The following is a 13,507-nucleotide window of genomic DNA, read 5'->3' as shown; positions in this document are numbered from 1 at the left end:
AAACCATTAGTCGGTCGACCACTATAATCCATTAATTAACAAGTTCCCTCTTTCCATTTCATCTCCTCTTCTCTCTCTCCTCTCTCTCTTCTCAATTCACTTCAATCGTCACCTCTTCTCTCTCGTCTCTCGTCTCTCTCTCTCTCTCTCTCTCTCTCTCTTCTTCTCTCTCTCTCGTCTCTCTCTCTCGCTCTCTGTCTCCCTTGGAATCTCTCTCCTGCCTGTATATCCGGATCCTGCAAATAATATTCTAAATGTTTTTGTTTGATGTGTCCCCGTTTTTAAGAATACGTTACTCATGCAGTTAAGCTGCAGTTAGGTATTTCTGTGGGAGTAGACGGGGATTGGGGGAAAGGGGGGTGTTTAAGCTTGTTATCAGCGTTGGTTGGGGGTTAGAGACAACAGTTTGAGGTACGACGGTTGGCTAACGAGTTTAGCACACGGAGAGTCTACTGCACAATGAGCCTTCATGTTATGGCACTTCTTTATGAATAATGCAGCAACTCATAAACGGGGGCATTTACACAAGCAGAATGGAAGGCAGGGTGATTTTGTTCAATGGGTATACCTTTGTTCTATTTGCCTGTGAAATTGGCCCTCTTTTTCAGCACAGTGAGCAAACAGGTACTAGCTGCCCAAGGCTGCGGACCAAAAAATGAGCCTCAGCTAGGTATGTGGTGTGCTGCGGATATGAGAAAGATTTTACGAGTTATTGCTCAATAATGTCAAATATGTGGCATTCAAGGCCAGGTCAAAAAGCTAGTGAGTGTTCTGTTGTTGTTTCGTCTGTCTCTAGTATCCAGTTCTCACTCACAGGGAAGATGCTGGGTCTTTGTGACAGGGGATGGAGGTGGGGGTTGTTGAGTAAGATGTTGTTGAGTAAGATGTTGTTATGTAATGTGAAAGATGAGGGGGAGAAGGACTGACTGAGGCCTATTTCTGTCTTGGACACCTGCTTCGCTTCCTGTTCAGCACTGGGGAGAACGGAGGAGAGGAGGAGAGGAGGAGAGGGATGAGGAACGAGGGAGGAGGATGAAGGGGGAGGACCGCTTCAATGGCTTTCAGCCTCAAAGCTCACACACCTGAGTCCTTAGTGTGTGCGTGTGTCTGTGCGGCGTGCATGAATGCATACATGTCTGCTTTGATCTAGTGAGTCTGCACATGAAGAGTTTCATTCCAAAACACTATATATCCATTTTCAAAAAATGTTGCTAAATGAGCTTTTAATATTTAAAGAAATTAGGAAATAGATTGGTGTGTTTTTTCACTATCTAATCATGGCATGGGGTTGTTCAATGACAGACATGTATTTGTTTAAAATATAATTTGATGGTTTCATTTCAGAGTGACAAACAATCATGTTTTTGGAGGCAAAATGCTATATATCTGCCTCACTCTCATAGAAATAAGTAGTACTGCTTGGTTTTACACAGCCAAATGTAACAAATAAGTAGATTTAAATGTACTGTATGTAAAACAATAAAATTTGCCATTTTACTCATTTAGCAGATGCTCTTATCCAGATCAACTTACAGTAAGTGCATCTATCTTAAGATAGCTAGGTGAGACAACCACATATCAGAGTCAAATATACAGGTTACAAACATTCCATTCCAGCTAAACAATGGTTATATAGAGTTTTGGGAAAAAAACACAAATATGAAAAACGTGTGGATAATATAGCGTTTTGGAAATGAACTCTTCACATGCATGTGTTCCACATGGAGTCCAGTCTGTGTCGATGTGGTGTGTCTGTGTGTGTGTGGTGTGTGGTGTGTGTGTGTTGCGTTGTGTGTTGTGGTGTGGTTGTGTGTGTGTGTGTGTGTGTGTGTGTGTGGTGTGTGACGTTAACCAATGACAGTGATGTAAACGTAGGCTCTCTAAACTGTCTTTCTTGTTTTCTTGTTTCCCGTTGATCAGATGTTTTTTCAACAGATCAGAGGAGCTTGTGGTTCTCTATAAAGTCCTGTATGGTGACCACGCCTGTGTCAGAGGCACACAGCTACCTGAATCAAGATAGATCAGGGGATTCAGTCAGGGTCTGTGTGTGCAAATGTGTTTTCAGACGTTGTTGATCTGTGGTGTGGTGGTGGTGTGGTGTGGTGTGTGTGTGTGTGTGTGTGTGTGTGTGTGTGGTGTGTGTTGTGTTTGTGTGTGTGTGTGTGTTGTGTGTGTGTGTGATGTTATCCCAATTGAATGTGTGTTGTCCTGGCTAATCGCTCTTGTCTGCCTTATCCATCCATCATCGTCGTCGTATTGTCCTAATGAATGGCAACTTTGCGTCTCGTTGTCTCTGCCTTCATGCAGCAGCATGTCTGCGTGTTTGTTTATGGTTGAGAGGGTTGTGTGTGTGTGTTGCAATGAGAGTGTTGTGTGTGTTTATGCTGGACTGGGCATGTTTGTGCAATGTGAAAATGCATTGTGTATGTGTGTGTGTGTGGGGGGGGGGGGGGGGTGTAGTGGGTTTTGGAGGTAGGTAGGGGGAACTCATTGGGTCACATGGTTCCACCTGAGTGGGCTGTGGTTGGATACGGGGCTCTCATCCCAACACAAGCTACAGCACACCCTCCCACCATTACTCACCTCCCTCTGCGAATTTAACAGCCAGTATAAGAAAGAGAGAGAGGAAGAAGGGGTTGGCTAGGGCTGGGAGGGGATAGGGTATGACGGAGAATGCTGAGATAGGAAGAGAGCCCGAGCAAGAGAGTGAGAAAGAGAGGGAGCAAGAAGAAGAAATGACATACCTTGCCCAGTCGGTGCAACATCATTATCTTATTTTAAGGAGATTTGTTTAGGTGGCGAGACTTCCTGGATGCCACCAACAGGAGATGCAGCCGTGGTGAATCATGTGGTTTGTAGAGTTGACGTGCAGGAGCCTGTCAATAACACATGGCCAGTCATCGGCCCAATCCCGGGGAGTGGAGACTGGTGAGGAGGGAAAAAACACACAAACAAATGCATTCATTATTTTCATGCCACCGTCTTGCAGTGCTCCGGGAACCCATCACAGTCCACACAGATCCAATTGGCGTCCTTAAATCAGTTGAAGCGCAGCCAATCTCTCTGTCGCAATAGCAGGCTGGACCAATAGGACTTACTCTACTGCACACGAGCCAACACTCCGTCCCAGTTGGCGGAGGTGGATTACCCAATGTTGGAGAAGAGGAGAAGAAACGTCTGGTGACTGTTTTATCCAGCCATAACCATTGATTTTATGGTTTATGTCAGCTTCAGCAGTGGATGATGAATTACCCCGTGATGAAAAATATAGCTAGCTCTTCCCTGGATGACTCGCATGATAAACAAACAATAGCTGCGTGTTTGTGTCTCTTTCGTCCTCTTTACTGTTCCTTTTCTCTTCTTCTTTCTTTCTTTCTTTCTTCTTTCTTTCTTCTTTCTTTCTTTCTTTCTTCTTTCTTTCTTTCTTTCTTTCTTTCTTTCTTTCTTTCCTTTCTTTCTTTCTGTCTTTGGTCTTCTCTCTCTCTCTTCTCGTCATCCTCTCTCTCTTCTCTATATCCTCCTCACTAAAGCATGCTGTCAGTTGAATATCTGTTTGGAAAAGTGGCAATGACCTTTGTTTCGTGGTGCGATGCTCTCTCACCCACTTCACAGAAGCTTGCATGTGCTTGCTAAAAAATATATGTTTAAAGATCTCTTTCCTCTCATCTGTTCCATGTCCCTACTCCTTTACCCTTTCTGTGACAGTTTTGTTGTGGACGTAGATGATCAGTGTCCAGAGTAAATACAGTTGTGCTGAAGCTGGTTTTTGATTAGCAATTTGGTGATTTTCCCTCTGAATTCCCTTCCAAATAACTTCCACTCTCTTCAACAAAGTTTCTTTCTCTGATTCCTTGCATGGTCCGAAAAGAAATGAAAGAGAGTGGGAAGATGAAAAACTAGGAGTGGGAAGTCTGTTGATCGCTGTGTAAGCACGTATTCAGCTGGGGGTGATTCTGAGAGAAAGGAACTGTTTGGCGCTAACACCAGTATATCATCTGTCTCGTGTTCATCACCAACACAATCTCTGTATGCACATCACAGTCTTATCTACTGTTAACCACACTAATGATATGGACCCATTGATTCTCCAGGAATATAAGCAGAACCTGCCTTATTAGTTTTACATCGCCTCTTCAACATCTAATGTCTCAAATGTTTAATGTGCAATATTACCAAATCATATTTTCTGATCTGGAAAATCACCATTTGTCAAGGCCTAGTCTGTACTTATATCTCTTAAGACGACCCAGAACCACTTATAGACAGCCAGTCCCTTTCTCCCCTCAGTTTCCTCCCTCTAAAACTTTACTTTTAGCTGGAGACCACAGACATGGGGTAGCAGGGAAAGCTACACTGTCACATGCATCGGCTCCAGACGCCAAACAAGGCATGATCACTCTGTTGAAAGTAGGTCACCAAAGTACGTATCAACCCACTCACAAAAACTAGATATGCTAGTACAACAGTTTCCATAGGAAATACAGAGACGTTAAATGTGATATTCAAGTACTGAGTTGAGGGAAAAACATGTTTGCAATACATGTTGTCCACCTACACTATAATGTATAGCACTATAACACAATGCCCTGTTTTTACCAATGACATTTTAAACTAGGCTGGTCTGAAATCTGTCTTGCCTATACTTTACTAAAATGACACTGTTAAATAACACTTAATACTATTTAGAATTTACGGTTATTAAAAATAATAACAACAAATATCTAATACTTATTCATCCATACTGAAAGGTGTCATCTATTTCAATAATGTAAATTACATTTATTCTTTATTTTAACTAGGCAATCTATGCGCAATTGTGCTTGTTCCCGCCATTCGGTCATTTTGTGTAGAGCACATCCTAGTCTGATTATCAGCTGTTGTCAACACCCAACAACCCCAACCCTAGCCACTCTTGCCACCTCTGGTCTTTTTGTTCCTCCACCCCTAGAGTGCATGCTTCTACTCATCCCAGCAAACCTCTTCTCTGTCCTGGCACCCCAATGGTGGAACAAGCTTCCCCCTAACGTTCAGGACAGATAAAAGTCCCTTGCCCATCTTCCAAAACGTCTGAAACCCCAACTCTTCACAAGTATCTTTTTGTTAAAAATGGTTGGGGAAAAACGAACACCTTGCTCTTGTTTTCTCTAACACTCACACTCTCTTTCCTCCTCCCCCTCCTCTTCTTTCGCTCTCAGATGGAGTTACTGACAGGTGTAGGATTAGAGTCTTTCCCTTATGCTGGCTGAAGGACAGCTCCAGAAACACACACGCGATCAAAAGAGGATGTGTTCCTGTTCTCTGGCTCGGTGTTGGTGTGTGTGTGTGTGTGTGTGTGTGTGTGTGTGTGTGTGTGTGGTGGTGTGTGTGTGTTGTGTGTGTGTGTGTGGTGTGTGTGTGTGTGTGTGTGTTGTGTGTGTTTGTGTGTGTGTGATGTGTGTGTGTTGTGTGTGTGTGTGTGTGTGTGACCGTTAACAATGACAGTGATGTAGAACGTGTGTGTGTTGTGTGACCGTTAACAATGACAGTGATGTAAACGTGTGGTGTGTGTGAGTGTTATCCCTAATTGAAGACTTCTCATTTCCCACAGAATACAAGTACAGTGTAATGAATTGGTGCCGACTGTGAACTGTCATCGCGTGCCTGTGTCAAATCAAATTAGCTTTTGTCATAGACACAAATACATTTCAGTTGCTTAGACAGATCCAATCCTATCTGATTACCTGGTGGTGCACATACATTCACCAGTGCTGCAGAAGTCTAATCCAGTCCCAAAGATAATAACCCCTTGTCATCTGCAAAACACCGCTGTAGAAGGTATTAAGGAAAATTCAGCTCTAACGCAGAGTAGCCTGGTCTCCAACTAAATCCTTTATGTGTAGAAGTGGTTATAAATAGCAACCATATTTTGTATGGAGCTTGTTACATCTGGAGATTAATAAGTAGACCATGGGTGGACTTTGCGTTTTTGTCATGGGTTCTGGAGGTATAATGCCCACATTGCGGGGTATAATGCCTCTTTAAATCCAACCCAAATTGATATGAATCTGTCTGTTTCTGATGGGCGTCTCAAGGGCTCATTAGAGTGTTAAGGTGATGTGTCCTATGTTAAGCCATGATCTTTTAATGTTATTCCATCATCTGATTCTTCTCTTCCATTCATCTTCCTTCCCCATGTACCCGCTCTCCCCCACGCTCCTCACCCACCACCCCCATCGCACACACACACACACACCACACACCACACACAAGCACACACACAACACACACACACACACACACACACACACACACACACGACACACACACAACACAACACACACACAACACACACACACACAAGCACACTCCCCACCCCTGCAGTTCATGTTCTTAAGCAGTTCAGACAACGGGAGGGAGCTGGTGTGTCGTCCGAAGAACCCGGCTCTTCCTCGGGCCCTGGAACACCAGCCTGGTGATGAATGTATACTGTGAGTGTGTGTTGGTCCTTACCTCATGGACTCACAGACACTTTTACCTTTCCTTATTCCCTTCTCCAGCCACGTGTGGACCCCGACCCCGGGCTGGCATTGGGGCAAACATCCTCACACTGAGCAACCACTTCGAGGGGAGACTTTCAACCACGGGCGAACTCACACCTATTTGGGGCTCAATCCCAATGCTCAGCCTGGAGTGTTTACATTTTTTTTTCCACCTTTACTTAATCAGGTAGGGTAGTTGAGAAGAAGTTCTCATTTACAACTGCGAACTGGCCAAGATAAAGCAAAGCAGTCCGACACAAACAACAACACAGAGGTACGCATGGAATAAACAAACGTACAGTCAATAACACAATAGAAAAAATCTATATACAGTGTGTGCAAATGAGGTAAGATTATGGAGGTAAGGCAATAAATTGGCCGTAGTGGCAAAGTAATTACAATTTAGCAATTAAACACTGGAGTGATAGAGGTGCAGAGGATGAATGTGTAGAGATACTGGGGTGCAAAGGATCATAAATAAATAAATAACAATATGGGGGTGGGGTATGGGCTATTTACAGATGGGCTACTGTATGTACAGGTGCAGTGATCTGTGAGCTGCTCTGACAGCTGATGCTTAAAGCTAGTGAGGGAGATAAGAGTCTCCAGCTTCAGTGATTCTTGCAGTTTGTTCCAGTCATTGGCAGCAGAGAACTGGATGGAAAGGCGGCCAAAGGAGGAATAGGCTTTGGGAGTGACCAGTGAAATATACCTGCTAGAGAGCGTGTTACGGGTGGGTGCTGCTATGGTGACCAGTGAGCTGAGATAAGGCGGGGCTTTACCTAGCACAGACTTATAGATGATCTGGAGCCAGTGGGTTTGTCGACGAATATGAAGCGAGGGCCAGCCAACGAGAGCATACAGGTCGCAGTGGTGGGTAGTATATGGGGCTTTGGTGACAAAACGGATGGCACTGTGGTAGACTGCATCCAATTTGCTAAGTAGAGCGTTGGAGGCTATTTTATAAATGACATTGCCGAAGTCAAGGATTGGTAGGATAGTCAGTTTTACGAGGGTATGTTTGGCAGCATGAGTGAAGGATGCTTTGTTGCGAAATAGGAAGCCGATTCTAGATTTAATTTTGGATTGGAGATGCTTAATGTGAGTCTGGAAGGAGAGTTTACAGTCTAACTAGACACCTAGGTATTTGTAATTGTCCACATATTCTAAGTCAGAACCGTCCAGAGTAGTGATGCTAGACGGGCGGGCAGGTGCGGGCAGCGATCGGTTGAAGAACATGTATTTAGATTTACTTGCATTTAAGAGCAGTTGGGGGCCACGGAAGGAGAGTTGTATGGCATTGAAGCTCGTCTGGAGGTTAGAGAACAGTGTCCAAAGAAGGACCAGAAGTATACAGAATGGTGTCGTCTGCGTAGAGGTGGATCAGAGACTCACTAGCAGTAAGAGCGATATCATTGATGTATACAGAGAAAAGAGTCGGCTCTAAGAGTGTTAGAGGTCGACATGAAAGCATCAACGTCTCTACTGCTGTCACATTCAACCCACTTAACTCTTTTAATTCCTCTGGCATCAGTGCAATCCAAACTCCAACTCAAGCCCAACTGTTACACTCTGATAATACTGATCAGATGAGCCTGGGAATGAAACTCAAGCCCGAATTCTAAACTCTACTGATGCTAAATATAATTGTCAGGACTGTGAGACCATAACATCTCCTACAGTGTAGGACATACAGTACACAGCATAATAGGGGTGGGTGATTGTACGTCTCAAAGGATCGTTTCCTTGTTTACCCTTTGTCTTGTTTGGACAAACAGTATATCTTTGAAACAATATGGAAACCCAGCCTATTGTTTTCTAGTTTTAGTTGTTCCTCAACATTTTGTCGATCAATTTCAGTAATGATTGTTCTGGAGTCCACCCACCTGGTTCTGTTCCAGGTCTAAATCAGCTGCTGATTAAATGCTACTGTTACTAAAGACACTCAATGGTAAACATTCCCATTCTACTCCTTCCTTTCCTTCCACCCCCGCCATATTATCCACAGCCGTCCATATGAAATACTGTCTCTATCTATCTCCCTCTGCACATAGACGCTGTACTATTCTATCTCCTACACTTTAAACACCGCCCAGAACTGGAAATGCTTCTACATCTCCTCTCTCTCTCTCACTCCCTCTTTCTTTCTTTCTTTCTTTCTTTCTTTCTTTCTTTCTTTCTTTCTTTCTTTCTTTCTTTCTTTCTTTCTTTCTTTCTTTTTCATTTTCTTTCGATATTCTCGCCCCGCATGACCCCTTTCCCTCCCTCCCTCCCTCCCTCCTCCCTTCCCTCCCTCCCTCCCTCTCTATCCCTCTTTCTTTCTTTCTTTCTTTCTTATCTATTTCTTTTGATTCTGTCTCTCTCTCTGTCTGTCTCTCTTCTCACGTCTGTCTCTCTCTCTCTCTCTCTCTCTCTCTCTCTCTCTCTCTCTCTCTCTCTCCACTCTGTATTAAACAACATCCCTCCACAGTAAGTGCTAATGTAGCAGAACCCGTCGACCACCGCAACAGTAGTCCTTACTCAGCAAGCCAGCCCATCAAAGCCTGGAGCACCGTGTCCATTTTCAGCCAGCCAGATTGTTAGTGAGGTAGCAATTTGTCACGCCGGCCCAGGGTCCACATACAGCCGCCTGCYCTGCCTGKGRWCCCAAACTCATTGCAGCAATAACAAAGGCTGGCCCTCCCRTAATTTATTTTACMCTGTATATTTTATTCAGGYAGGCTGTAARWTATTCATATTTCCAAACGTTGCTTTATTACTGTTTAAACATCTGTTATTTTGCTTTATGGAGTCGATCCAGCCGGCTGCTCCCTTAATACTTAATGCTTTCATCAGAGCTAGAGCCCTTACTCTGCAGTCAGGGTAAATGTTYCCSATTTATTGGCCCTGTCTCAACAAATAGAGAMGATGCTCCCTTGCTCATAAAGCCAAGTGTCCGCTCATCCCAGTGCATATTTCTCACCCTCTCTATCCTCTCTTTCTGTCATCTTCTCTGTTTCTGGTGATTCATCTCTCCCCCTCTCTCCCTATCTCTTTCTATTGCTCCCTCTCTTCCTCTCTCTTCACTTTCTGTCGTTCTTTCCCAAGATGTTGTTTCATCTCTCTCTTTCCCTCTCAACATCAGTCCCACCCCAGCATCCAGTAATCCAGGGCCTGGACAGAGAAGGCCTGGTGAAGAGGGGGACCATGTTGAAGCTGGTTTGTGTGTCCCAGGGAGGGAACCCATTGGCCACCCTACACTGGACCAAGGTACATAGACTACACTCGGCTAAAGCTTAGAATCAGTAGTTTTTGGTGTATTCTCCATCTTCTACTTCTGTACTCTTTCTTTCAGAACTCACTCCCTTCCTCCTGCTGCCAGTCAGTCACCTATTATGTTAGTGAATAATCCATACAGTAGCCCTGTCCTGTCCTCTGCTTGTTACTAACTCCTAGCCCTGTCCTGTCCTCTGCTTGTTACTAACTCATAGTTCTGTCCTGTGGATCAGAATGGGGAGGTGATTTCCACCAGCTGGGAGGTGGACACAGAGTCGCGACGGGCCATCAGCCACCTGACCCTGCAGGTTAAACCACAGGACAACCAGGCCGAGCTGCGCTGTGAGAGCGTGAACCAGGTGACCCCTGTCCCTCTGTCCAGCAGCCGCAAGATCACTGTCCTCTGTAAGTCCCCGACTGCTAAGAGATACATGCACTTGAATGCTAGAACACACACACACACAGACACACAAAAGCGATGGAATGTTCGTGTTTATTCAAATGGTTGTTAACCCAATCATTAAAGTTATTTTCAATAGCATTCATCCCAATCACAATTACATTAACATTAGTCCTAGCTCCAATACTGAAACTAATTCTGCATTAACACAAATTCTAATATCAATATCATTAATGAAACTAATGGCAATTATGACCCGGGCCCATATTTCACACAGAAACTAATTTGAATCCCAGCTTGGTCTTTTACAGTGAGCTAATTTAACTGAATCGCTTCAATGCACAATCCAAAGGCAATAAAGCCGGCACTTTCTGTGGTGATAATAATGCCAGGTGATAAATGACACATTTTCACCTCACTGCAGAGCAGATTTCTCTACTACCATGACTGGAAAACAAACAGAGAATGAAGGTTCCTTCGCATCACACCGACTCTTCCTTCACGCCATCACTCGCTATCTTGCTGCGTCAGTTAACGGTCTAAACCGCTCTCTTCTTCCTCTCCTATCCCACGTAAAAGCCATGTTACCTCCTAGCTATTCCTATTCATGCCTCATACACGTCGAAAATGAGTTGCAGACCCTTTATCAATGTATCTCTCTTTCTATTGCTCTGTCTCTCCTTTTAGTTTTGTCTTGAGCTGGAGGGCAGAGAGAAGAACTGGTGTGTTATGAATATGCCTGCGTCGCCCTAAGGCATGTGTGTAACCTAACACACTGTCTGTCTATGAGTGTAGCCCTCATGTCTGCCTGTGTCCCGTGTATAACATACAATCATACATGATATGATGCATTCATGTCTGCCTGCTCAGTCATTAGCCTGTCTTACTGCAGCCCCTCAGGGCATACTGCTCAGCTGCACTTCCTCTGTGCCAGTTAAGATCCCTCCTTTGAAAAGGCGTTTGATAAAGTATGATTAGAATTTATATATAAATGCCTGGAATACTTTCATTTTGGTGAATCTTTTATACAATGGGTTAAAGTGATGTACAGCAACCCCAGATGTAAAATAGTAAACAATGGTTACTTCTCAGAAAGTATTGAGCTTTTAAGAGGAGTAAAACAAGGCTGTCCGTTATCTCCATATCTATTTATTATGGTCATTGAAATGCTAGCTATTAAAATTAGATACAACAAGAACATCATGGGGTTAGAAATCCAGGGGATAAAAACAAAAGTGTCAATGTATGCTGATGACTCTAGTTTTTTTCTTAAGTCCGCAATCTGGATCTCTGCAAAGTCTCACTGAAGATCTTGATCACTTTCTACCTCTCGGAATTAAAACCTAATTATGACAGGTGTTCATATTACTAGTATTGGATCGTCAATAAATACAGTGTTTACACTACCTTGTAGTTTACCAATAAAATGGGCGGATGGTGAAGTAGACATACTTGGTATTCACATCTCAAAAAATATAATTGAACTTACCACAATTAATTTCAATAGAAAGTTAGCAAAAATAGATAGGATTTTGCAACCATGGAGAGGTAAATAGAGGTAAATAGAAAAAAATATTTCATTTTACATGGAATGCTAAGCCAGACAAAATTAAACGTGCCTATTTATATAATGAATATGAGTTTGGGGGGCTAAAATTATTAAATATTAAAGCTTTACACCTCTCACTAAAAGCTTCACTCATATATAAGTTATACTTAAACCCAAAATGGTTCTCCAGTAGATTATTAAGAAAAGCTCATACTTTGCTCAAAAATTGTTTTTTTTGCCTTCATACAGATTACAACTTCTCATTTCCGACTAATTGAAAATGAAATTTTGTTTAAAGTATCGCCCTTTCTTAAACAAGCCATACAAAGCTGGTTACAATTTCAGTTTTATACTCCAGAAAAGATAGAACAAATATTACAACAAATGGTATGGTTAAGCTCAAATATATTAATTAGTAAAAAAAACTATTCTTTATCTATTTTTTTTAAAAATTGTGTTATATTTATTAATGATATTATGAATAGAAATGGAGGAGTTATGTCACATATGCAGTTATCAAAAATATATGGGAATATCTGCTCAATCCAAATTTACAACCAACTGATTGCAGCACTACCACAAAAAAAATGGAAGTGGAAAAGGGAGAAGATAGGGAACTGTTTACCTGCCATATATTAAAGATACAAATTGGCTGAAAAGAACTGGCATAAATAGAAAAATATACCAGTTTCATCTGAGGACAAAAATGTTGACAGCTGCACCATATAGGTTGCAAAATAAATGGGAGGAGATTTTCGATGTGCCAATTTCATGGCACATGGTTTATGAACTGGTACGAAAAACTATACTTAACTCAACACTTAGAGTTTTTCAATTGATGTTATTATATAAAATTCTTGCCACCAACAGAATGCTATATATACAGTATGGGCCATACAACATTCTCAGCTCTGTAGATTTTGTTGCAAAGAGACAGAATCAATAGATCACTTATTCTGGTATTGTCTCTATGTAGCTTGTCTCTGGTCACAGGTTCAGGAATGGTTAAAAAATCACAACATGCACTTAAAATTAACCTTACAAATAGCAGTGTTGGGCAAACTGGAAAGCCATAGCAGGTCAATAAATACTATAATAATACTCGTAGGAAAGGTTTTCATCTTTAGCTCACAATCTGTGGATAATATACGATTAGAAAGATAAAAAAATGTTGTAAAACATCACAGCACAATTGAAAAATATATGGCACATGGAAACCAAACGACGGCGGTCTATGGTGATAGGTGGGATGGGCTGAAAGTGGCTGAGGGTTGGGATTAAAGAGTTTGTTTGGTAATGTATTGTTGTTATATATAAAAGTACCATGTATGAAAAATGTATAAGTAAAAAGTATATGTAAAATGTGTATGTAAAATGTATAGGTAAAATGTATGTATATGTAGCATAAAAGCTGTATATAAAAAAAACGAAGATATTTGTCCTCCGAAGAGGGGGGGTGGTGAAGGGGTTAAACATAATAATAAAAATAAAAGATCCCTCCTGGTATAGCTGAGTATAGACAGGCTTTGGTAACTGGTATGGGTTTGAAATGGATGGAAAACCTCAGAAGAGGACAAGACTTCATAAAGTGATGTTGATGGATTAGAAATGGTTTCTTTACTTCTTCCTTTACCTTCAAATCCAGTCTTTCCATCCTTGCTATAAAATATTGATCCTGACACAGAGCACTTTATTGACTGAATTTATTGTGTGTGTGTGTGTGTGTGTGTTTGTGTTTGTGTTTGTGTGTGTGTGTGTGTGTGTGTGTGTGTGTGTGTGTGTGTG

At 42.3% G+C, this 13,507-nt stretch overlaps 1 protein-coding gene across 1 annotated transcript in view; it reads left to right on the top strand.

Moving 5' to 3' along the window:
• nphs1 (NPHS1 adhesion molecule, nephrin) overlaps positions 1–13,507 on the top strand; it is a 74,620-nt gene that overhangs the window by 35,099 nt on the left and 26,014 nt on the right. Inside the window, 4 exon segments of the mRNA XM_070438777.1 lie at positions 6,361–6,441; positions 6,443–6,467; positions 9,643–9,767; positions 10,007–10,178. Of these exon segments, the coding sequence (XP_070294878.1) occupies positions 6,361–6,441; positions 6,443–6,467; positions 9,643–9,767; positions 10,007–10,178 (403 nt within the window).

This window comes from Salvelinus sp. IW2-2015, unplaced genomic scaffold, assembly GCF_002910315.2.
Source record: "Salvelinus sp. IW2-2015 unplaced genomic scaffold, ASM291031v2 Un_scaffold1168, whole genome shotgun sequence".
NCBI lineage: Eukaryota > Metazoa > Chordata > Actinopteri > Salmoniformes > Salmonidae > Salvelinus > Salvelinus sp. IW2-2015.
Note: the sequence above shows the minus strand (reverse complement) of the source record. Positions and strands in the feature narration are given on the sequence as shown.